General features: G+C 35.3%; 1 protein-coding gene across 2 annotated transcripts; it reads right to left on the minus strand.

Moving 5' to 3' along the window:
* Positions 1–732: 732 nt before the first annotated feature.
* Positions 733–24,562, minus strand: LOC145259286 (ganglioside GM2 activator-like). Of its 2 annotated transcripts, none has more exons than XM_080117153.1 (5): positions 24,219–24,562; positions 13,905–14,072; positions 11,304–11,471; positions 4,768–4,905; positions 733–934 (listed from the first exon to the last, which is right to left on the minus strand). In XM_080117153.1, exons 1-5 carry the CDS (start codon positions 24,423–24,425, stop codon positions 929–931), a joined length of 687 nt encoding a protein of 228 aa, XP_079973279.1. In that variant the 5' UTR covers positions 24,426–24,562; the 3' UTR covers positions 733–928. The 2 variants fall into 2 exon arrangements, with proteins under 2 accessions (XP_079973279.1, XP_079973280.1); XM_080117154.1 differs by lacking the exon at positions 24,219–24,562 and adding an exon at positions 15,961–16,160.
* Positions 24,563–25,043: the final 481 nt, after the last annotated feature.

The raw sequence follows: 25,043 nt of genomic DNA on the forward strand, positions 1-25,043 counted from the left end.
AATCAGAGTGGACCTGGGAGCAATGGTAATTAAAGAGTGGCTCCACACTCCCCAAAGCCCACAAGCTGGGGCCTCACCGCTGGATATAGTTTAAGGTCATATGCAGGACCAGTACTATAGATTGAGGAGTTATTTTGTAACCTTTTCTGCCGAATAGTGTTTTATGAAATAGCGGCACATCCAACTGTTTGGATCTTTAGAACCATCCATGTAAATGTGTGTCCAATGTTTAGTTTTACTCAAGTCTGACGGGTGGGTATTGGATTTAGAATATATTGTCAGGTCTAGTATGACTTTAGGTTGATTTAACAGCCAGGGTGGAGTTGTGTGAGATTTCCCTCAGGGATGGTGGTTTGATCTATTGAGTTGTTTGTAAGTGGTTTTATCGTTTCTTCCATGTAGAGATCAAAGGGTTTAATTGCATTTTCTTTTTGAATAGATGTGTGTAGTTGGGATTGAAAGTGCAAGAGATAAGTATACCTGGTGAACCAAGTGCAAGAGAGATACAAACAATTGCATTTAAAGAGAGGCTTAGAATCTTAAGATCTCGATTGGAAGATTTTTTTTAAGTCTGAAATCACTATATATCAAGTACAGTTTAATATTCAATAGAGATTTGGCTCTAATAATACGAAATCTGCATGGGTGAGTAGGTGAATGTTTGGCATCCGATAGGATGCCCCATCTCCGGCTTGAACAAGATAAGAAATTTTAAAAAAGAAAAGACAAAAATATCTTCGATCAGGAAATTTATTTTTAAAAAAATTCCAAAAATTTTTTAAAAATGGAAACCAATAAAAGATCTATTAGATCAGATAATTTGGAAGAATTCTTTTTTACTGATTCTTTGAGGGGAGACAACTCCAGACGGATTCGAAATCAGCAGCAGCGATGAAACTGGTTATTTTTCCTCATGACAGGAAAATATTTACGGCTGAAATATAAAAAAAGATCTTTGAAAAATTGGGACTATTGTGAATTTGAGAAAGCAAAATTTGGCGATAGTATGAACTTGATTTACTGACAATTTCCAACGAAGGAATAAAATTTAGATTTAAAAAAAAAAAAAAAAAAAAAAAGATTAAAAAAAAAAAAAGGTTAAAAAAGCTTCCAATATTTTGATATCTATAATTAATGAATTACTTTAAAATATACTCATTTCAATTACACATCCACATTTGAATTATAACGGCCATATTTATTCCAAAATAAATATGGATTACATCATATCTTTAAATAAATTAACAGCTATATGATGTAAAAAATCTTCTATAACTTGAATTTCAACAACTTCGTTCTGAAATAGAACTGGTATTTTATTTTCTTCAGTTTAATCATCCAGAAGAAGTCTTGAAATAAAGATGAAACATTGAACTTGGTTTGGTTTAATATATAACATACACACAAGTGTGAGAACAATAGTAAAAATCGTTTTAACCGGGCAAAGTATCAAGTTGTTTAAAGTGTCAGATTATGCCAGGGCAACCACGGGTTACTTTGGTAATAGTCAATTTAGGAAAATTTATTATAAGTTAAAATGTCAGATAAAAGAATATTTACCAGTATGCAGAATTAGTTGTGTACAAGGTAAAAATGTAGGTTTCAGAATTTGGAACGAGTTATTAGAACAGAACCAAAGAATGCAACCTTGACGAATTGAATGTTAAAAAATACTCAAACAAATAGGTTTTAAAAATAACAGATGAAAAACGTGATTCAAAGTCACATTAAAAGATGGGAGTTAAATTACATAGCAGCGAATAGTAGAGATAGATACGGAGTTAGTCAGCGGCGAACTAGACTGACGGAGAGAGTTGGTGCATTTGGAGAGCGGGCTAGATGGCTCTGACCAAGGGAAAGATGCATGCAATCTTCCAATGACAATACATTTGAAAGAAAAGTAGTCTGAAAATACAACCCTGAGATGGATGTTCATTTCAGCAGGTTTGTCATTCAAGACTTTAGATGAATGAAGGTAATGCTATCCTATTTGGCAAGATAGGAATCTCCAGGAAAGATGTTCCGTCCCTTTGTTGTAAGGAACTGTTCATTTATAAAGTGTTATATGTCCTGTGAACAATCGATCAACATAGGAATACCCCTCAACCTCCAGAGGAAGTCAACCCAGTGGAAATTGCTCAATTTGTACGACACATCTGCTTCAAGATGTGCAAATCTGTGGCGGGAGTGCAAGGTCATCTGGGATGGCATAGATGATGAGATTGGGAGAACTCAATGTGACGGCGATCATCTGGAAAGATGCAGCAATCAAGCATGTTGACACTGTAATGTATAACTATGTAAACAGTTATGTATATGTCTACAAGGAACATTATGAAATACTGGATGATACAAAGAAATTCATATATATCTACATAATTATAAAACTCAAATGACCTTGTAACAAGTGGTGTAACCTACTTTCCGGTTTACGACATCCGGTTGCGCATGCACACATAAACATTAACCCATAACAAACAAATAAACACAAATCGCTTCTTATGCAGATTTTGACCTGCGCACTGAAATATTAACATTTCGAAATTATTATTTAACATGGAAAGAGTAGGGGTGTTTTGCAACTATTCTTTATTACAACTATACTATCGCTATTTTCTTACAACTTTAACCCGTTGTCAAACATAACAATTGTAGTAAAGCCAAGACTACTACTACTACTATTATTCTCTATTCGTCCTTGTCCTTGTTTACATTTCTAGATACAATATAGTTGTGAGAACGGTGAATTTGTTGACACATTTACTAATCTGTTTCAATATTAGTTTTATTTTATTTAGGTTTTATTTTTGCTTCAGGTTTTATTAATTTTTTAGATTTTAAGTTTCTATAACTTGGTTGAAGGATTCCAATATGGGTTTTTCATTCTTATTTCTCATCAGAAGGTGCATGTTGCAGCTAAATGACTTTCGGCGGCGTTCGATTCATAGAAAAATGTTTAATTTTCGATTTTTGAGCGATTATTCGGAAAAATAGGTAACTACACGAATAGGGAGGATTTTTTTCATGTTTGAGTGATCCGTCCGTTATTTTTGTTTTAATATACTTTCATAGAAATGTTTATGTCAAAATAAAAATCTATTTTGTTTACGTCACAAGTGTCACGCTCATACATGAATTCCATAGCTAACATACTGGCCCAAAGGGTCACGGGTAGTCTAGTATATATCATATAACACGCAGAGCAGATATGCCTGTCATATTATATAACACACGGCGTTATAATATATATATATATATATATATATATATATATGAGAGAGATAGAGGAATCAAATGATGTATCTGCTTCTGATGCACAACGGGGGTTTCTTAAAGTATCACACCGTTAATATTTGCAATAAAAGGTTAAACTTTCAGGTCATGAATACATAAGTTCAGTCATAAGAATGCAATCTACAATCCTATCTGATCCATTAAGGCGGAATAAAATAGGAAGCATTCTATTATTTCAGTTGTCATATATTGTATCCGACATTTTTTTTATTGCCGAATTTTATGCTAATGAACAGATCAGTACTTTTTACAAGATTCTGGCAGTTCCCAGCAAAGCAGTCTTCTGAAGCACTCCAACATTGCAATGGATCCCAATTTTCTCAATGCATCTGTCAAGTCCTTTTGTCACACTCACTCGAGCTCCCTTCACCTCAGGTACAACTGCTTTCTTCAACTTCCACACACTTATCTCCCTTTTCAAGTTGCATTGTTCTACAGAATTAGTATTTATTTTTTGTACTCACTAGGAGTTCTCACACAGGTCATCATCAAGGATTACTCATTGATAAAAACCAGTTGTGTTCCCTAAAGTCTGAGTGACAACCAGTCTCCCTAGATTTCTAATACTCTTCACCTGTTTCCATAATCTTTGCAAATAAATTTGCGTTATTTCAACAGGCGTTTACCATTGACTTCTCGCTGGCAATGACCGGTGGTCTTCACTGGAATTCGAGTGTCAATAAACCTCCCAAGGTCCCAGTCCTCTTCAAACTCATCCAGTGGAGGTCTAGTTAATGCTTTCTCTCCTTGATCTTTCCATCCTCCTTGACCCTTCTAGACTATTTGGTGTGCTGCCAGTTGATGCCGATTCTACAATTTTTTAATTTTATTTTATTGGGAGAGGGAAGTTTACTTAAGTTAGTTTCGTTTTGTTTTTTTTGTTCCCTGTGGTAGTATTGTTTTTGTTTTTTTTTCTATTGCAGTATTCAAGTTTGTGATTAGTATTCATAGTTCCTGTGGATGGGTTTCCACATTCTAGGGTTTTACGGTTTCAGACGTTTTCATTGTTTTATCTTCTGCGCCCCCCCCCCCCCGATTCCAATTTCTGATTTTTTTGTTCAAAATTCTTCAAAATTGTTTCTACGATTATTGGCGTTATCTTGACTGTTAATATTATTAATATTAATTCACTCACAAGAAATTCTAACACAGGTCAGAGATTGCATACTGTTAAAAACCTGTGGTGTTCTCGGAGTCTGGATGGCAGTAATCTTCCCTCTTGACAACCTTTGCAAATAAATTTGCATTATCCCGACAGTCGTTTACCATTGGTTTAAAAAAGTTCCTATTACACTCATATGTATCTTTTCTATCCCCATTTTTCTTTCCTTTCTCTGCTGTGAGGTCCCTTAACACCAGCTTGGTCATTTGCATACTTTTCAAGATGCCCAACGATTTTGTTAAATTAGCATTTAGGTTGACCTTTAAAATAAGAGGAAAAAAAAAAAAAAAAAAAAAAAAAAAATTCCTTACCCTGCTGAAATTGAGAGTAACTTTCAGGCAACCAGCAAACACATCACGATGATAAAACATGATAACCGCAGTAAATTGGCCAGAAGGGATGTGCTGTTTTCTGATTATCAATTGAACTGGTGGAACTGTGATAACTCCCTGAAGAACAGAACAGAACGGTTCAGATTAACACCATTGCAGCCAGCTCACCCCACCCTGTAAAAGTAATGTCTGTATGAACACCTTTAAATTCAGCACCTCTTAACCATTCATATGTAGGGAGTCGAGTAGCAAGATGTAACCATTAAAAAAAAAAAAAAAAAAAAAAAAAAAAAAAAAAAAAAAAAAAAAAGGTAAATTCTTAGGTTATTAGATGTAGATAAATTTGTTTTTTTTTTTTTTGCTTTTTCACCCCAATTAAGGCACGGTGCCATCTTGGATGTAAGGGGCTACTACTTGGAACTATATCTGTACAGGCACTGTAGGGTTGGTTGTTTTTGTTTTACGGCATATCAACCCTTTTCGGGTTATTTAATGCCGAATCCAAAGATTTAAGAAAAATTTTTTTTTTAAATATAATATATTTGTTGTTTTCACGCCGGTTTCTATTTAACCCATAGTTGGGACCCTAACAGGTACTACCACTCCGGGTCAGAGTGGACCTGGGAGCAATGGTAATTAATGGGTGGCTCCACACTCCCCAAAGCCCACAAGCTGGGGCCCTCACCACTGGATATAGTTTAAGGTCATATCCAGGACCCCCATTGAGGGACTTTTACCCTCTGCAGGGGGGGGGGAAGTCGACGTATTCTAATGTCCCACCGACAGGGCCGCACTATGTAGGGAGTTGAGCAGCAAGATGTCTGCTCACATTACACTTAAATGTCTGCATGTCAGTACAGTCAGGGAATCAGGAACTCAAGAGGAAATTCCAAAGTCTAGTAGTTCGAGGAGGAAAAAATTGAATACAGGGTGGAACAATAAAAGACGATAGGATTCCATTTCCGTTTGATGAAAACCCGGTTTTCTTTCTTTGTTGCAGACCATCTACTATTTGGCCAGTTGTGTACAAATCCTAAGAGTGATAGGAGCTTTCTATCATAACTGAATGTGACAATGGTGAACAAGCGAGACCAGAGATGCGCCACTGTACAACTCTTGCTCTACCAATCTCAGTTATGACAACAGAACTATTGCCAGCACCCTTACAATGCAAATCCGAATGGTTCAACACGTGAATTCGAGTGGCAAACAAAGTTTCCGGCCACGATTATTGCATTTAGTGTGGTTTCAAGTGAGGGTCACATCATGCCACCTCACATTCCCAAAGTCAGCTTGAAAGTCAACACTAAAGTGTACCTAGATATTCTGAAGAGTGTGGTGATCCCCTGGAGTAATCAGGAGTGTGGCAGCAGGACTCGGCACTGTTCCACAAGTCCAAGGAGACCCAGGCTTGGCTTGAGAAGGAGTGCTACAGCTTTGTATCCTTCTCTTACTGCCCCCCCTCCTTCCCGACCTGAACCTGCTGGACTTAAAAAAAAATCATGCGGATGCAGCCAAGATTGAACTCATGACACGAGTTTGTAGCATAATTCAAATCTTAGCCCTAGCGAACATGAAGTATTCAGCTATGGACATCAAGGGTACGTTTTATGATGTCATCACTAGATGGGCTGCCTACCACGGCTTAAGAGAGGCTCATCTACCCTCAAGAGAAGGATAGACCGTGCCAGTTTCCCCAATGTATTTCACCTCGCAGTACATGCAGTGCCTTACTTTCCCATCTGGTACTGGCCAAGCTTCATGTTGCTTAACTTTGGTGATCAGGCAGGAATCGGTGTATCAACATGATTGTACCGTATATACTGATGGACTACTTTATTTGGTCATAAAAACATCAACATAACATCCCACAACAAAGCCAACCTGTAGCAAAGGCATGCTTCCAGTTCCACTATTGTATCGAGGCAGTGATTGAGGCTGAAGGTGGCTACATTGAATAGATGTCAGCTCTATTACATAATCAAGTTACCTGAAATGATTTTTCAATAAAAGTTTTAAAATAAAGCTGTAATGTCGTTTTCTTTAGTGCAACAAATTTATCGTTCAACCCTGTAGAAAGCTGCCTGGCACCTAGGGATATCTATAATGTAAGGGTAGGATTTTGCTGTTTGTCAGCTTAGTTAGGGGTATTTACATTGAGGGAGTGCAAGGGCTTGAAGATCGTTGGAGCACCTATTAAAATACTTGTAAAATAGACAAGGAAGTAACATTTTGTCGATAGGACAGTTTGTTGGTTGTTTTACGGCATATCAACCCTTTTCAGGTTATTTAATGCCGAATCCGGTGATTCGGAAAATTTTTTTAATAGAATATATTTGTTTTTTGTAAGTCGTATTCTATTTAACCCATAGTTGGGACCCTAACAGGTACTACCACTCCGGGTCAGAATGGACCTGGGAGCAATGGCAATTAAAGGGTGGCTCCAAACTCCCCAAAGTCCGCATCGGATATAGTTTAAGGTCATATCCAGGACTCTCATTGAGGGACTTTTACCCTCTGCAGGGGGGCAGTCGGCGTATTCTAATGCCCCACCGACAGGGCCAGGACAGTTGGAGTTTGGTTGAGAGTGCGAGACTTATTAGGTTGGTAACTTTTTTTTTTTTTTTTTTTTTTTTTTTTTATAAAGGTCTAGGAGTGAAGAACTGTTTTCAGAAAAAAACAGGGGAGACAATTCAAATCAATAATAGGGTACGAAACAATTTAAGTATCCAACAACAATAAAAACAAAACATTATCTGAACATTTATTGAATCAAAATAAGATTCAGAAAATTTTAACACAAAAATTATTTTTTAAATATAAATTTTCATAAGTTACAATTCTGAAATGAAATAAAGTTGTCATTATATGCAAATTTACGACTTAAGACGTATATTTTTTTTACCAGTCATTAGAATACATGCTTTTTGGGGGGCAAAAAAAAAAAAAAAAAAAAAGAAAAAAAAGTGTATTATTGTCATGGAACAATTTCTGAAATTGAATTATCTCACCGTTTTGAAATCAATATAAAACAAAAAAATGCACAGTATTCTTGTGAATGACTTGTTGCTAATCAGTCGTCAAAAGTATTTTCTAGGGACATACATCGCATGTGATTAAAGACAGTTGCATGATTATTTGATCCCAGACCACGAGATGATGTCTGGTAATTGCAGAGTAAAATGTGTAATATAGACATACATATCTATATAAGTGAAATTCTGTGTGCATTTCCCTGCCAAACTGTCAGTTTCCAGTCAACTGACTCGAGATTTGACGTAAGGGTTATTGAGATTTGGGAAAAAAAAATTTTTTTTACATGGAGGTCACCACTTATCAAGGCCCAATGGCCACTCAGGGATAAGGGTTATTGTGTGTACAGTAATCAAAGGGATAGTGTAGCAAGAGTAGGGGGGCAGTTCATCAGGAATTTGTTTGTGTTGGACTTGAAGACATCCAGGTTGAAGTCGGGAGGGAAACAGGCAAGCAGAACAGAGTTCCACAGGCATGCAGTTCTAAGAAAGAAGCTTTGTTCATGGTATCTACGTTTTGATTTAGGCACAGATAGGGAGTGGGGAAAATTATTGATGGTGGTTTCAGCTAGTCGGGTGTTTTTTGAGAAAGATTGGCGAGGGGGGGGACCAGAGAATGGAGCTCAGACGAGCACATGCCATGGAAATAATGACAGGCTCGCTACATCTCTTCTGTGGGAAAGAGGTTGCAGGGTAGAGAAAAGGGCATATCCCACCAAGCCACGGAGTCTATTTTGTACTCTGTCAAGGCAGGATAGGCTGTTTTTAGCAGCCCCCGCCCAGATGTGGCAGCAGTACTCCATCTTTGGACATACTTGGCTCTTATATAGATAGAGAATTGCATCAGTAGTGAGATCTTCTGGAGCGGTAGAAGGATCCCACCATTTTCCCAGCGACCTTGGCCACAGACTTGATGTATGTGTTCCATTTAAGATCAGGTGTAAAGGTCAAACCCAGGAGCTTATCAAAGCCTGGGGCCTCCCTTAGACGAGAGCCATCCATTTCAATTGATGCCAGATGGGGATCAGAGCGTTTATGATGTAGAGATAGGAGCTTGGTGTTAGATGCATTAAAGGTAACCAGTCACCTCTTCCACCACTGTACCACGCGCTCAAGATCAGAGGAGAGAGAACAATCATTTACAGCGTTTGATGTGTTGCCATAGATGGTCGTGTCATCAGCATAGATGTCAACGAAAGATTTTAGTATGTGTTTTGGGAGATCATTGATGTAGATCAGGAAGAGAGTTGGGCCCAGGATGGACCCCTGAGGGACTCCAGCATTAATACTGTGCGCCTCCGATTTCTGCCCATCAACTACTCTTATGAACCTATCTGAGAGAAATGACTTAATGATAGAGAAAACATTTCCAGTTATACCGTAGCTGGAAATCTTGTGTAGTAGGCCTTTAATCGGTTTTTAGATGAAAATTTGGTTGTCAAGGGATCAAAGTTAAAGATTTGACCTTTGAAAACTCTACCAAACTCCATCAATTTTGAAATTTTAGATGTAGGTTACTTGGACATGGATCAAAGTTTTTAAATCGATTCGAGCTCAAAACAATAAATGTTAAGGGATCAAAATTGGGGTCAAAGTTGAAAATTTTTAACTCTGAGGTCTTTACTAAATTACACTACCAATTATTGGTCTTAACATTTGAAATTTTACATAAAGTGTATTCAGAAATAGGGCATTTTTTTTTTTATTCCGTTTTTGGACGAAAATTTGGCTGCCAAGGGGTCAAAGTTCAAAAGAGTTGACCTTTGCCGTCTCTAGAAAATGATTCAGCCAATTTTGGGTCTAAACATTTGAAATTTTACATAAAGGGTATTCAGACAAGCAGCAAGCTTTTTAATCAGTTTTGGGCGAAAATTTGGCTGCCAAGAGGTCAAAGTTGAAAGAGTTGACCTCTGCAGACTACCAAACTCTTCCACTAATTTTGGGGCTAAACACTTGAAATTTTAGATGTAGGTTGGACACGAGTCAATCATATGCACATAAAGTTATGAACAGTACATAGGGCCCAAGCGAAGTCGGGCTGAACTGCTAGTACATATATAGATATACATACATATATTCACGAATAGACATAAATACATGGTTACCGGACTATAATACAGTCTGGGGGTTCAATTTCTGAAGAGACAGTTGAGCTACGCTGATGAGAGGTAGCAACTGCAAAACATAGATTACCGTTTTAAAAATAATATAAAGTGATGCAACGATTCCAATATTTTGCTGATTTTTATATAATTACCAATTCCATAGTAAATCCTATATTCTCATACAATTATAATGCCACTCCAGTTCCAATTTTTCATAAATCTCTTAATATTTTACTAGAATCTTTTTTTCCCCTGATTACTGTACAGACAAATGTTAAATGTGCGGATATTTTCATAAACGTAAAATACATTTGTGAGCCGTGACCTATCGATTTTTGTTTTACTGCTAGTTTTCATTCAATAAATGCTCACAATGTTATCAATATCGGCTGTTTAACATTTTGCTTTTAACAAAATCAAATAAATATGACAATTTATGGAATCATGTTGGCATCGAGAGACACACACAATAAGGAAAAGTAAAAGAGGAAAATAAACCTCTCTAGTCCATAGCATTTCGAAGTAAAATGCTTCTCATCAGATGAATTGTAGTGCCTAATCCCTATTAACCCCTAACTGTCCATAGAACAGATGCTATAATATTTAGTTCACTGCAGCTTATTACATAGAAAATTTTTTTTATCTAGATCAACCCAGTAATTTTCGGTTATAGTTTCAGAGCAAACTGAAACTACTAGGGAACACTGATCAGGCAACCTGGTTGGTTGGTTGGTTGTTTTACGGCATATCAACCCTTTTTGGGTTATTTAATGCCGGATCCAAAGATTTAAGAAAAACTTTTTTAATAGAATATATTTGTTGTTTACACGGCGGTTTCTATTTAACCCATAGTTGGAACCCTAACAGGTACTACCACTCCGGGTCAGAGTGGACCTGGGAGCAATGGTAATTAAAGGGTGGCTCCACACTCCCCAAAGCCCACAAGCTGGGGCCTCACCACTGGATATAGTTTAAGGTCATATCCAGGACCCCCATTGAGGGACTTTCACCCTCTGCAGTCGGCGTATTCTAATGTCCCACAGACAGGGCCGATCAGGCAACCTGGTTATATGTTTGTGTGTATGGACTAATCCCTATCAATAACTGCATCAAACGGATACCATAATAGGTAGTTCACTGTACTTTATAATTACAAAGGTTCATACAAAATTTTAGCCAGATCAGTTCAGTAGTTTCTGAGAAAAGTGGAATGGACAGATAGACTAAGATTATCCCCATTTATGTCTCATTCTAATTTTAGTATATGTACTGCTAAAGGGAGTATACTTACGTATAAAAAAAGATTTAATTTACCTGATCGCTCACCAATGAGAACAAATCTAGTCATGCCATGTGATATTAGAATTCAGAGACTTACTTTTTTAAATGGACATTTGCAGCTGAAGCCATGTTCCGTAAAAAATGTTGGACATCTGATTTTTTTCAGTCTCTCACATACGTGATCGTACGTGCAAGAACCGATGGAGGAAATGCATGGAATTGTAATTGAACCAGGACCAATCTTCCTTGACAGTTTTATGGCAATCTGGCAAACAAAAGTAAAAAATCTTTACAAAATAGAGAAATTGTTTTTTTTAAATAATGCTATCAAAAAAGATTTTTTTTTTAATTGATATTTCAAGAAATAGAAAAATATTTTAATTTAATGAAAAATTTTTCATGAAAAATTATTTTTGATTAAAATAAATAAAAAAAAGTAATAATGAATATTCGAGAAAAGTAGAAATTAAATGAAAAATATTTTCAAAATGAAAATCTTATTTTTAATACAATAAATAAATATTTTTAACAAGAGATTAATTTTTAATTCTAATAAAAATCATTTAAGTTAAGAACCAAAAACTATGCTACTATTCACACCAAGTCCTCATGTGTATTTTCAGAAAATACAGTTTTAAAATTACTTACATTTTGGGGGGGGGGGGAATAAGCTACAAGGTGCCTTCAATCAGTTTGCAGACTTTTTGTAGGAGCACTTTTATTGATAGTACACACATGAAACTAGTTTCCTTCAAAGTAATCTCCTCCAGCTGCAATGCCCTGTTCCAACAACTTCTGGAAGTACCCACGGAAGATTTCTTGTGGGCGTATCAATGCCTCATCACAGCCTCTTTCATCTCTTCAATTCATAACGACAGCCTCAAAGGTTTTCCTTGAGCTTAGGAAATAAGCTAAAGTCACAGGGAGTAAGATATGTATTATAGTGAGAGTGAAAAACTCTTCATGTCCATCTTGGTCAAAAAGTCTGTGACAAGGATAGAGTTGTGGAATGGTGCATTTGCGCAAGTCTTCCACATCTTTAGTTCCTCATGAATAATTGAGTGTATAGTTCCCACAGACATCAAACTGCAATTATTCTCTATAGACACATGATCCTTATCCATGAAATTCTTTATTTGGCCAATCAAATCTGGTGTTCTTACTTCCTTACTCCTCCCACACCTATCATTATCCCTCTCAGGATCCCTACCTTCCTTGAATCTCTTATGCCACTCAAAATCTGATGCTCGATTTATGCAAAGTGGTCCAAAAGCATTGTGAAGTATTTTATTCGTTTCCGAGGCATTTTTTTCAAAGTTGAGAACAGAATTTTATTGTATATCTTCCAAAATATCCTCACGTCCAGATTGCATTTTTGAAATTCACCAGCTGTGACAATCACGCTTTAGTAAGGTGTATTCCAATTCCTGCTGTAGCTGTTCTTTCGAACCTGAAATCAAAAATTGATCAGTCATTTCAATAAGATACTAAATTTTCAAGAGTCAATTTTAAATAACTGTACAAAAACAGTGAAAACACCTTGTAAGACTTTCAAAGAGAAAGTTGCAGATATATACACATGAAAATATCTATTCCCATTGCTATCAATATCACTGGAGACCACAGGTTCATGACGGTGCCATGATCGCATAGCTTCATTTCAGTATCACTATGGAGCAATTTTTCATAGCATCATGATGCCAAGAACACCGTTTTTGTTTTATTAATATATATTCGGTCAAAATAATTACTTTCTCCCGATTTCAGTTTCATGAAATATATGACTAGAGGTTTGATAATATGAACGTACTCATTTCATTGTAAATACTTGTGCAACTAACTTTTCTTTTTATATTAATTTCGTACTCTTACCATCATGCAATTTGCTTAACAAAATAACATTTACTGGAGAATGTTTTCCTGTTCGTATTTTACTAGCAAGGAGACTAGACGTTGCCTGGGATTGAATGAGGATCAACAAATGTTTTTACCCTACCATTATCATCGAAATCGGTTATATCGCCCATTTTCTAATCCTCCCTGCAGTTATTTATTCCACAATACATTGTAGTCTACATTGCACTGTAGAGAACCTACTATTGATTTTATAAAATTGTTGCATAATGGCTTGAATTCAACTTTAAAATGCAAAAGTCAAGCATCAGTTAAATTGTGCTCTATACAGAAACATTCATTTCGAATGTGCTCTAGTCATATCAAAAAGTCTGCTATTGATTTTATATGCCAGGCCTTTCTGCTTGTGCATTAATAAAACTTAAATGCACTTGTGATGTTAGGCTGTATAAGGCGTTAACTTTAGTCAAAATCGTCTGTTCCTTATTTCATTGTATTTTTTCAATTAATGATATGTATCAAAGACATTCCAATACAAAATCTAAAAAAAAAAAAAACACTAAGTATATTTGTGTGAAATAAAAAAAAAACAACCTCGACTTTGAATCTGAGGAACTCTCACATACTGAAAATATTTTGAATTCACACACACACACACACACACACACGCACACGTCAGTGTGTTATATATTTGCTGCATATTTTGGCACTTGATTTAAATAGTAATTAGATGACTCAAAAACAATAGAACTACAGCATAATTTAACAGGCCTATTGCTTTACGGCTCAATACTTCAAGGGCTAATGCTATACCAATTGCTGCTTGTTCAAATTAAATACTTACCTTTAATTTGTCCTTAATGTCCTCTTTCAACTCCATTTTAAAAGAGATGGTAATTCGGCCCGGGGTCATGATAGGATCAGGTGCAATAGTTAAATTTAAAAATTTGATGGTGGAAAAATCATTTCCACAATCTTTGAAATCGAATTTAAGACTCTTGCGGTTCACGTTCTGGAAAAAAAAAAAAAAAATTAACAGTAACACAAGACAATCAAAAGACTGCAGATAGCCACCTGACAACATAAGGATGGGCCAAAGTCTTATCTAAAACTTACATTTTCGTATTCTATGGAGAGTTGTATAACGAAAGCCATTAGTTGACTGGAGGAGTGATTGACAGATGGGAGGTGAGAATTTAACCGCAAGTTAAAGTTGATGAAACGATAACTCCTTGAAAAGGAGAGATCTACCTATTTTCGGAAGAGAACTAGTGGGCAGAAAGTCGCACACAATGTTAGGTGCAAAAAAAAAAAAAAAAAAAAAAATGCTTTCACTAAAGGGCAACCAACACTTAAGGTCCAGAGATCCCTCATACTGTTTGAACATTTTAATTAGAATTACGGTCAGCTACAAACGCAAATCAAAGTAATTATCAAACATTTCGAACGAATTCAAAGAATACAGAAGTGTTCAAGTCCGTTTTTTCTAGTGGACTCGTCTGAAAACCACCCAGAGCCAACTTTACCATCTTGGATTTAATTTTTTTTTTTTTTTCTCTCCATATACAAAAAATTGTTGGTTCAGTGATTTTAGCGTTGTAAATTAGGATATGCAAACAGAAACGATTCTCTTAATAGTCGCATAAAGATTACATTTTATATTAAAATATCAACTTTACTTTAAAAACATTAAAAAGCTGCGAATTTTTTTTTCTTTTTTAAATAAAAGTTTCATCGAGCGTCCTAAATTAAGAGATGAAAAAAAAAATGAATCTTAGTAAATATGAGTTTTCTCCTTCTGCATAATGACAAATTGTAAAACAGCGCCAAAATATTTGATGCCAAATCTTTCAGAACAAAGTAGAATTGATAATTGTAGCCCAATTTTCAAACAAAAAAGCCAAACTGAACATTTAAATTGTTACAGCATTGCACACGTTACTTTGCTTATGGCGACGATAGATACACATTACGTACTTACGTGTCATGGCGAAATTCCAAAAATTAAAAAAATGGTTCAGAAAAATTATTAAGGGAATTTACAAAAATTTAAACATGTTTTTTGCAGAATTAATTTAATAGAACAATTTGGCACTTTTACACTATTGAGACGAAATTTCGGAAATCGTAATACTGAATTTCACATTTTTATGATTATATAAAAAAATACGAAAATCGATAGGGTAGAAAATTTAAAATAGAATTTAATGAAAACAATCGTAAACCACAAGAGAATTCAAAAGGTAATTTTCCGTTTTGATTTAAACAAAGTGGCGGAAAATTTTCACCTGCTAACAGTTAAAGTTTTATTGAATAATTCAGTAATATTCGGGTATTTTCGACTGCATGATTTGGAAGCTACCATTGTAACTTAGAATTGACAAAAATCAGTTGAAACCATTGATTTTTTTTTTTTTTTTACAGCGAAAAATTTATGATACCGGGCCGAGCAAAAGGTTCGATTTGTCGGAAGAAAAGCTAGAATTAAAGATGGGAAGGGAGTGTCGGCACTTTACATTGAGTTATCTCCCTTTGGCATGTTCAGCTTCAGCAAATTTCACAATGGCTGACTTCAACGCGCTCTCATGAGAACGGGTTTTTCCGCTGTAAAAAATAAAACTATCAAATTAAATGATTTTTTTTTCGGAGATCTTCAGTCCAAAACGGATACGTACAATATAACTTTTTTTCGATATTTTCATTTTTTTAATGTCTTGACTAAACTGTACAAGTGCCGTTGTTTCAAGTTAAATTCAAGTTTCACGATATCTTTTATTAAATTGTTAGGTGGAAGCACAGAATACCGACAAAACACCCTCCCTTTCCTATGTTAAGAAGTTTTAGAAATAACGTTATTTCAACGTAGTCAGTACCAAACTACCTTTTTTTTTAATACTTACCAAGAGTTTATGTAGAAACTCATTCCACAGAAGCTGGCGATGATTTAATTCCGGAAAGAGTAAAAGTTCTCGTTGGCTGTGAGATGCGGTTTGAAATTTGAAACCGTTTCTTCATTTTGCGACAACGTTAGGGCTTGAACCGAAACCCAGATTGGGACAGCAACCACATTTAAAATAAAAACCGAAAAAAAAAAAAAAAATGAGGAATTCATTTTTTTCCGCCTTTCAAGCAAACTGGGCAAATAATGGTTGGCCGTTTCTTGCTGATAAAAACAACGAGGACGAAAATAAACACTCACAATCCGGATTTAAGTTCTCAAAAACAAGGGATGTAAAAATTTACGGACATGTTTATATGGTGCCCGGAAAACTCGTCCCGTTTTGCTAGGTAGGAAAACTGGTCCCTTGTTGAATAAATATCGATTGAGAACACATTTTATGACCGTTCTTGGAGTTTTTAAAAAGCGACTACGCACCTCCATAATATTTTTTAAATCATTTTTAACATTTGTTTTTATAAACAAAACTTCATCACGGAGTCAAGACAAGAAAAACGAAACCATATATTTAGTTTTAAAAATACGGTACTTGTACAGTTTAATCAAGACATTAAAAAATGAAAATTTAAAAAAATGTTATGATACCGAGCAAAAGGTTTCGATTTTTAGGAGAAAAAAACTAGTATTAAATATGGGGAGGAAATGTCGGCGCTTTAAACGGAGTCATATCCCCGTGGCGTATTCAAACACTTCAAAGATGGCTACCTTCAACGCACTATCATAAAAACATGTTTTTCCGCTGTAAAAACACTATCAAATTAAGTGAATTTTTTTTTCGGATATCTTCCGCTCAAAACGGATACGTATGATATAATAGTAATTAAAGGGTGGCTCCACACTCCCCAAAGCCCGCAAGCTGGGGCCTCACCACTGGATATAGTTTAAAGTCATACCCAGGACCTTGAATTTTCTATTTTTGAGCGATGATCCAGATCAAGGCATTATCCTCTCGTGTCGAACATTTGTTCGAAAGTAACACTCGACATTTTTTTTTTTTTTTAACTAATAAACTCTTAATAAGTTGAACCACTAAAAACTTACAGAGCTAGGTAGAAAACGAACAATTAGAAAAATCAATTTAATTTTTTTTTTAACAGTAAACATGTAAAAATATTTTTTTAAATATTATGGGGGGGGATATAGTCTCTTAAAGAATTTTCTTCTGTAGGGTGGGGCTCTTTAAAACGATCTCCCTCAGTATCTTTAATTTTCTATTTTAAAGCGATTATCAAGATGTGATCCACTCATGTCGGATATTTCTCCTGTAACACGAGACGCTACTTGTTTTTACTGAATAAACGCTCCTAAATAAATTAAACCACTAGCAACTTACCCGGCTAGGTAGAAAAATCGAGTTTGCCCTTTTAAAAACAGCAAAGTATATTTTAAAAAATATTACGCTATGTGTAGTCTCGTTTTTGAACAGAATAAACGCTTTAAAATAAGTGAACCGGTTGGTAAAAAACGGACATTTCGATTTTTTTTTTTTTTTTTTTTTTTACAAATAGTAAAATTTTTTTTTTTAATATTGTGGTGAGGGTACAGTCTTAAAATAATATCTCCTTCGAAAACGGTCATAAAATGTTTTCAATCGATACGAGGGGCGTGCAATAAGTAATGCCCTGACCCACTTCCCATAGCAGTAGAGCAACGAAACTTGGCACAGTTATTAGGGTTTCTCTACATAGGAACAACCCAGAATTATGCATTTCTCAAATAAAGCATAATAGGCTCCTATAATGGTGGTACCATTTGCCAGGAAATTTGTCATCACTATTCCGTCCTGGTCCTAGAAGATTGAGTATTACCTTACCAGCGGAGGGCTGCACCCTTGCCTTCTTTGGGGGTGGTGAGTCCAAGTGCTTCCACTGCATTGACTGGGCTTTTGTCTCTGGATCATAGTGATGGACCCAGATTTCATCCTGCGTAATCAGTCTTTTGAAAAACTTTGACTCCTCTTCTTGGCACATCTCCAAATTCATCCTCCAGTACTCAACGCATTCTCGCTTCTGGAATGGTGTCAGCAACCTGGGAATCCATCTGGCAGACACCTTATGCATGTGCAAATGGTCATGAATAGTAGTTTCCACAGACCCTGTACTAATTTTGACATCTTGGGCTATTTGGCGAATAGTAATGCACCGATCTTTCAAAATGGCAGCCTCAACTTGACGGACAGATGCCTCATTAATGGCAGTAGGTGTCTGCCAGATGGATTCCCAGGTTGCTCACACCATTCCAGAAGCGAGAATGCGTTGAGTACTGGAGGATGAATTTGGAGATGTGCCAAGAAGAGTCAAAGTTTTTTCAAAATTGGAAATTCTGAACGGTATTCAACTCTAAATGTCGGCGCGTTACTTACGGAAAAAAGGTTAATTAAACTGCAGAAGCACCTGTTAATCTACATAAGTTTAATAATTGAGTACCCCCCCCCCAAAAAAAAAAACAATGTTTGCTTATGTTTTGTAAACCACCCATGAAAACTTTAGATTAATTAAAACGCATAAAAACTTAAATTTAAAAATGGCCGCTTACAGATTCCTACACGATGTGATAAGACACTTCACTATACCCGTTCACACGAACGTATCATGCAAGAAAAACATGACCGAAGGGGGTGAAATGGCACAAAATAGTCCCAAGGTCCAGGGGTTCATACCATGAAAACGGTAACTTTGCGACTGGTTTGATTAGATTCGTTGTCAGTGACCTCGGATACCCTAAAAACAAATTTGAGTGGTCAGTGTTCTGTTATAGCGTAAGGTAACATTTACCTATTTTATTTAGAAAAGCCGTTCTTAACATTGAGGTTACGGGGATGTTTATTCCGAAAGCCGTTCTTACCATGGGGAGATTGGGGTGTTTATAATTAGAGTTGGATCAAATGCAATTGTATTTCAATACAATTTTAATGTAATTGTATTTGTATTTTAACATCACAAGAAAAAGTATTTTGTATTAGAGAGAGAGAGAGAGAGAGAGAGAGAGAGAGAGAGAGAGAGAGGGGGGATGGAAACTTTCAGAGCTCTAATGATAAAACACAATAAGGACATGATATAGAATGTAATGTAGATGTCAAATTTGGAAGAAATTTTTTTTTCTTTTGCATATTTTCAGATTTCTTTATTGAAAAAAAAAAAAAAAAAAAAAAAAAAAAAGTACTTATATTTGTTTAAATCAGTTATTGTATTTTTATTTTGAGATTGAGGAATAAAAGTATTTGTATTTCTGGTAACCTAAACGAAAGTATTTGTATTTCAATTGTTAAAAGTATTTGATCCATCCCTATTTATAATACGCTGAGGCACGTCATAAATTGACCAAATTAGTTTTAACACTGTTCACGAAACAAAAAGCACTTTCATTAAACTGTCGCCAGGTGACACTTCTCAGTCAAAAAACAGGTACTAGTGCAGAGAGTGATCCGGACGTAAATAATATTTAAAAAGCCATTCTTAACATGGGGAGGGGAGAGTGTTTTGTACCTATTCTATACTTCAACCTTACAATTGAATAAAAATATCAAAACTTTAAACTTGGAAATACGATTTAAAAATTTTTTTAAATAGCGCAGATCACTCTGCACTAGCACAAAAAAAACGGGTTTATATTACTGTACACAGATTCGAAAAAGTTGTCGAAAAAAAAAAAAAAAAAATTATATGTATAATAAATAAATCTTATCAAAGGCAAAATGAGTTACTTATCTACCTAACTGGATATATTTTTCGTGTTTTTATTCAATGTAACATGTTTATTCAGCTCGAAAAGCATACAGTGTTTACCGAAATAAGTATTGGAAAATTCAAAATGGCGCCCGCCCGACACTCTTTAACACGGTAAGTTCAGGAAAAGATGTTATAAATAATAAACTAGACAAAATACTGTTAGAAATTCGCTCATTATGTTACCGTGACATAAGTTGACATATATTCGGTGTTTTTTTAATAGTATTTTGTCTAATTTATTATTTATAACACCTTTTCCCAAACTTACCATGTTAAAGAGTGTCGGGCGCCATTTTGAATTTTCCAATACATCCGTAAACACTGCATGTTTTTCGAGCTGAATAAACATGCTACAATATTGAATAAAAAAAATGTATCCAGTTTGGTAGAAAAGTAACTTATCTTGCCTTTGATAATATTGGTTATATATTTGTTTTTTTTACAACTTTTTCAAATCTACGTGTACAGTAATACAACCCCTAAAAAAAAAAAAAAAAAAAAAAAAAAAAAAAAAAAAAAAATTTAAATTAATTTGTTGATCCTTGAAAGTTGCTTTAATTCAAAAACATGTTTAATTTTAAATGTTCGCAAATAAAAAAATAACATTTAGTTACATTTGTTTTGACAACTTTTTCGAAACTGTGTATAGTAATACAAACCCAAATATATATATATATATATATATATTTACGCAGACTTAAGTAAATGTTTTTACAATTATATATTGTGATGCATTTGTTGTAAACGTTAGGGGTTTCATAGTTAAAAATCACTGAAACTTGAATGCTTACAAATTAACGCAGACAATTCACGAGTACATAAATACACATTTTATTACCAATTGACAAACGTGAAAGTCATGTAATGTCACAATACAGAACAATAATTTGGTTTAAAATCCTACTTTGTCTCAGTGGGACAATGTTCTCATCGGAGTAAAACCTTACTTTTTCTGTTAAGGCCGAAACATGTCTTTCTCCCGTGGCCCAAGAGGGGGGGGGGTGAACGCGGCTGTTCTCGAAGTTCAAACTCGTTCTAAGTGTCAAGGGAAATGACCACCCCCACCCGCTAGTGTCGGTATAAACTGGTGTTCTTTGCCTAAATTCCCCTACACATTTTATAAAATAAATGTTTTGGGTTTTTTTCGAATATTTTTCTGTCCGGGGGGGGGGGAAACTTGTTACATATTTGCAGAGTTATTTGCCCAAGAAGAAATTGGAGTTATCGCCCCCTAACAATAGTCGCAGTCTGCATACTCAGGTACTTGCTATTATAAAAAACCTAGACACCTCTAAAGCATGTGGACCAGATCTCATCCCGGCTGTGCTATTAAAAAAATGCTCTGCCGAGGTTGCTCCAGTTCTGTCCAAACTTTACAATAAATGCCTTAACGAATCTTGTTTTCCCGACTGCTGGAAAACCGCCTCTGTGGTACCAGTCTTCAAAAATTCTGGTCAAAGAACTGACCCACTAAATTATCGCCCCATTAGCCTCCTCCCGCTTTTCGCCAAAATATTTGAGTCCTTAGTTAATCAAGTCCTAGTCCAGCACCTAACAGCTGCTAAACTCCTGACTGACAAACAATATGGATTCAGGCAAGCCCGTTCAACAGCAGATATCTTAACTGTAGTTTCTGAACGTATATACCGTTCATTGGATAAAACAGGGGAGGGTAGAGCGGTGGCCCTTGATATATCTAAGGCTTTTGACAGGGTATGGCACGATGGTCTTCTAAGGAAAATTAGATCATATGGAATCACTGGAAGAATTCATAACGTAATTAAATCCTTCTTAAGTAATAGAAAAATCAAAGTTGTCCTCGACGGACGTACATCCAAACAATATGACATAAATGCGGGAGTGCCTCAGGGGTCTATCCTTGGACCTCTATTGTTCCTGATATTCATAAACGACCTCCCTGATAATATTGTTTCGGAGATAGGTATATTTGCCGATGACACCACTCTCTATAACAGATATGAGGGGAAAACAAATGAACACATATCCAAGAAAATGGCAGAAACACTAGAGGATGACCTCCAATCCGTAGTGGAATGGGGACAAAAATGGTTGGTCTCATTCAATGCTACTAAGACTAAGCTTGTTTCCTTCAATAACTACAAGAAACCTTCTCTACCACCAATAGCAATGGCCAAGAACACATTGCCTGAAAGTACTTCTTTTAAACTCCTCGGCCTAACGTTTACAGGGAATATGAACTGGAATAGATACATTGAGAGCATTGCCAAGACTTCTGCAAGGAAGGTTGGCTCCCTCTACCGTGCTATAAAACTTACGCCTGACAGTATCCTATACCTCTATAAGGCAACCATTCGCCCATGTATGGAGTACTGTTGTCACATCTGGGCTGGTGCATCTGCTTCTTGTCTCTCGCTCCTGGACAGGGTTCAAAAGAGAGTCGCCAACCTGATAGATCCTGAACTGTCATCTAGGCTCCAGCCTCTGTCCCATCGACGAGATGTTGCATCCCTCTGCCTGTTCTACAAATACTTTAATGGTGAATGCTCTGACGAACTGCAGGCACTTGTACCTCCCCGACGTAACTACCCCCGACAAGCTACTAAGTCTCATCCCTTTACAGTGGAGATCCCTAGGTGCAAGAAAGCCTTTTACTCCAATAGTTTCTTCCCCAGAACTGCGGGTCTTTGGAACTCCCTTCCGGGATTCTGCTTTCCCAACTGCAATGATATGCAGAAGTTCAAGTGTAATGTTAACAAACATCTTTCTACTCTTCTCCCTTCATAATGACCCCGCTAATTACGTCCCTAATAGTAGCCTCCTGCTTCAAAGTGGCACTGTGCCTTGTTTGGGGTGAAAATTGAAAAAAAAAAAAAAAAAAAAAAAAAAAAAAAATGCCCCCAATGACAAAAAAAAAAAAAATACATACAAGGTGTTTTCGGTGCTTATTTTTAGTACCGCGCTATTTTTAAGTAGATTTTTCAGGTTAAATTCGTTTCACGATCTTATTAAATTGTTAAGTAAAAGCACGATAGTTACAAAACACCCTCCCCATATTAAAAATGGCTTTCGAAATAACGTTATTTCAGCGCGGTATCAAAAATACCGAAGTACCGTGTTTTTTGTTTTGTAACAACGCAAGAATTGTTTCAATTTATTCCTAAATAAAATATTTGTTTTCTTTGATAAAACACAAGTTCTTTGTGTTAAAAAAAAAAAAACTTTTAAAAAATTTTCTTCAAATATGGTTTCGTGCCTCGATTCCGTAATCAAGTTCGTTTTTTTTTTTTTTTTTTTTTTTTTTTTTCAACAGGAGTAAAGTAAAAATAATTTAAAATATGGGGGTGCGTAGTCGCCTTTAAAAATAATCTCCAAGAACGGTCATAAAATGTCTTCAATCGATATTTATTCAATAAGGGACCAGTTTTCCTACCTAGCAAGAGTTAACGAGATTTCCGGGTACGGGTTTTCTTAAATTCGTTTATATATTTTCTAAATTCGTATATACATAAACAAAGCGAAAACATGTATTAAAAAAAAGTAAATATTACCAAAGAAAAGATAAGTTACTATTCTATATGTCATAGTAACATTGATTGGGGAGTTTTCTAACATTTTGTTTAATTTTCCATTTTTGAGCGATTAACGAGACTCCAAAGCCTCCTATTCAATAAGAGACCAGTTTCCCTACCTAGCAAAAAAGGGGCGAGTTTTCCTAAATTCGTCAGAGTCATTACACTTGTACCCTACCTCGACAACCCCGCTTAACAAAAGCACACCCCTTCGCTGGTGAGGTCCCTAAATGCCAGAAAGCTTTATTCTAATAGTTTCTTCCCTCGAACAGCTGGACTTTGGAATTCCCTTCCTGCTACCAGCTTCCCTGATTGTACTGATATGCAGAAGTTCAAATGTAACGTAAACGAATATCTTGTTAATCTTTCCTGGGTATGGTCCCAAACAATAGCCCCCTTACGTTCAAGTAGCGATATGCCTTATTAGCGGTGAACGTTAGCTTAAAAAAAAAAAAAAAAAAAAAAAAAAAAACAATTTAAAAAGTAAAAATTTAGTTGGTACTTATGCATTTATGTTATCGTGCTGAAATAAAGTCATTCTTAACATGGAGAGGGTGTTTTGTAACTATTGTACTTTTACTTACTTCAATTTAACTTAAATTGTTTTAAAATAGCACGATAAATTGTGCATAAGCACATTTTAGCTTTTTTTTTTTTTTTTTTTTTTTTTTTTATATAGCGGTTAACTACGGTAAACGTCATAGTAAAAGTGAATTTTTATTCTTTTGTGCTTATGTATTTTTGGTACCGCGCTATTTTTAATTAGTTGTTTCAAGTTAAATTCAAGTTTCACGATATTTTAAATTGTTAGGTAGAAGCACAGAATACCGACAAAACAACCTCCCATGTTAAGATGGTTTTCGAAATAACGTTATTATATCAGCACAGTCAGTACCAGAGTACTTTTTTTTAATACTTACAAAGAGTTTATGCAGAATTTCATTCCAGGTAAGCTGGCGATGATTTAATTCCGGAGAGAGTAAAGTAAAGTTCTCGTTGGCCGTGAGGTGCGGTTTGTACTTTGAAACCGTTTCTTCGTTTTGCGACAACGTTAGGGCTTGAACCGAAACCCAGATTGGGACACCAACCACATTTAAAATAAAAACCAATAAAAATGAGGAATACATTTTTTTTTCGTCTTTCTTTCAAGCAAACTGGGCAAATAATGGTTGGCCGTTTCTTGCTGATAACAACAACGAGGACGAAAATAAACACTCACAATCCGGATTTAAGTTCTCGACAAACGGACGAAGTTTATTTATAATAAAAAAGAAAAGAAAGAATATATATATATATATATATATATATATATATATATATATATATATATATATATATATATATATGTATATGTATATGTATATATATGTATATGTATATATATATATGTATATATATGTATATATATATATATATATGTATATATATGTATATATATATATGTATATATATATGTATATATATATGTATATATATATATATGTATATATATATGTGTATATATATGTGTATATATATATGTATATATATGTATGTATATATATGTATATATGTATATAGATATATATATATGTATATATATGTATATATTGATATATGTATATATATATATATATATATATATATATATATATGTATATTTGTGTATGTGTATTGGGATGGAGAGGGCTCCCGTAAGCCGTAGTGAAGGCAACCTTTCTAGGAGAAGCAAATCTCTGATTTAAAAAACAAAGCGGGAGACCAGT

The sequence above is a fragment of the Euprymna scolopes genome, chromosome 34, assembly GCF_053919585.1.
Source record: "Euprymna scolopes isolate OS-2025 chromosome 34, ASM5391958v1, whole genome shotgun sequence".
Classification (NCBI taxonomy): Eukaryota; Metazoa; Mollusca; class Cephalopoda; order Sepiida; family Sepiolidae; genus Euprymna; species Euprymna scolopes.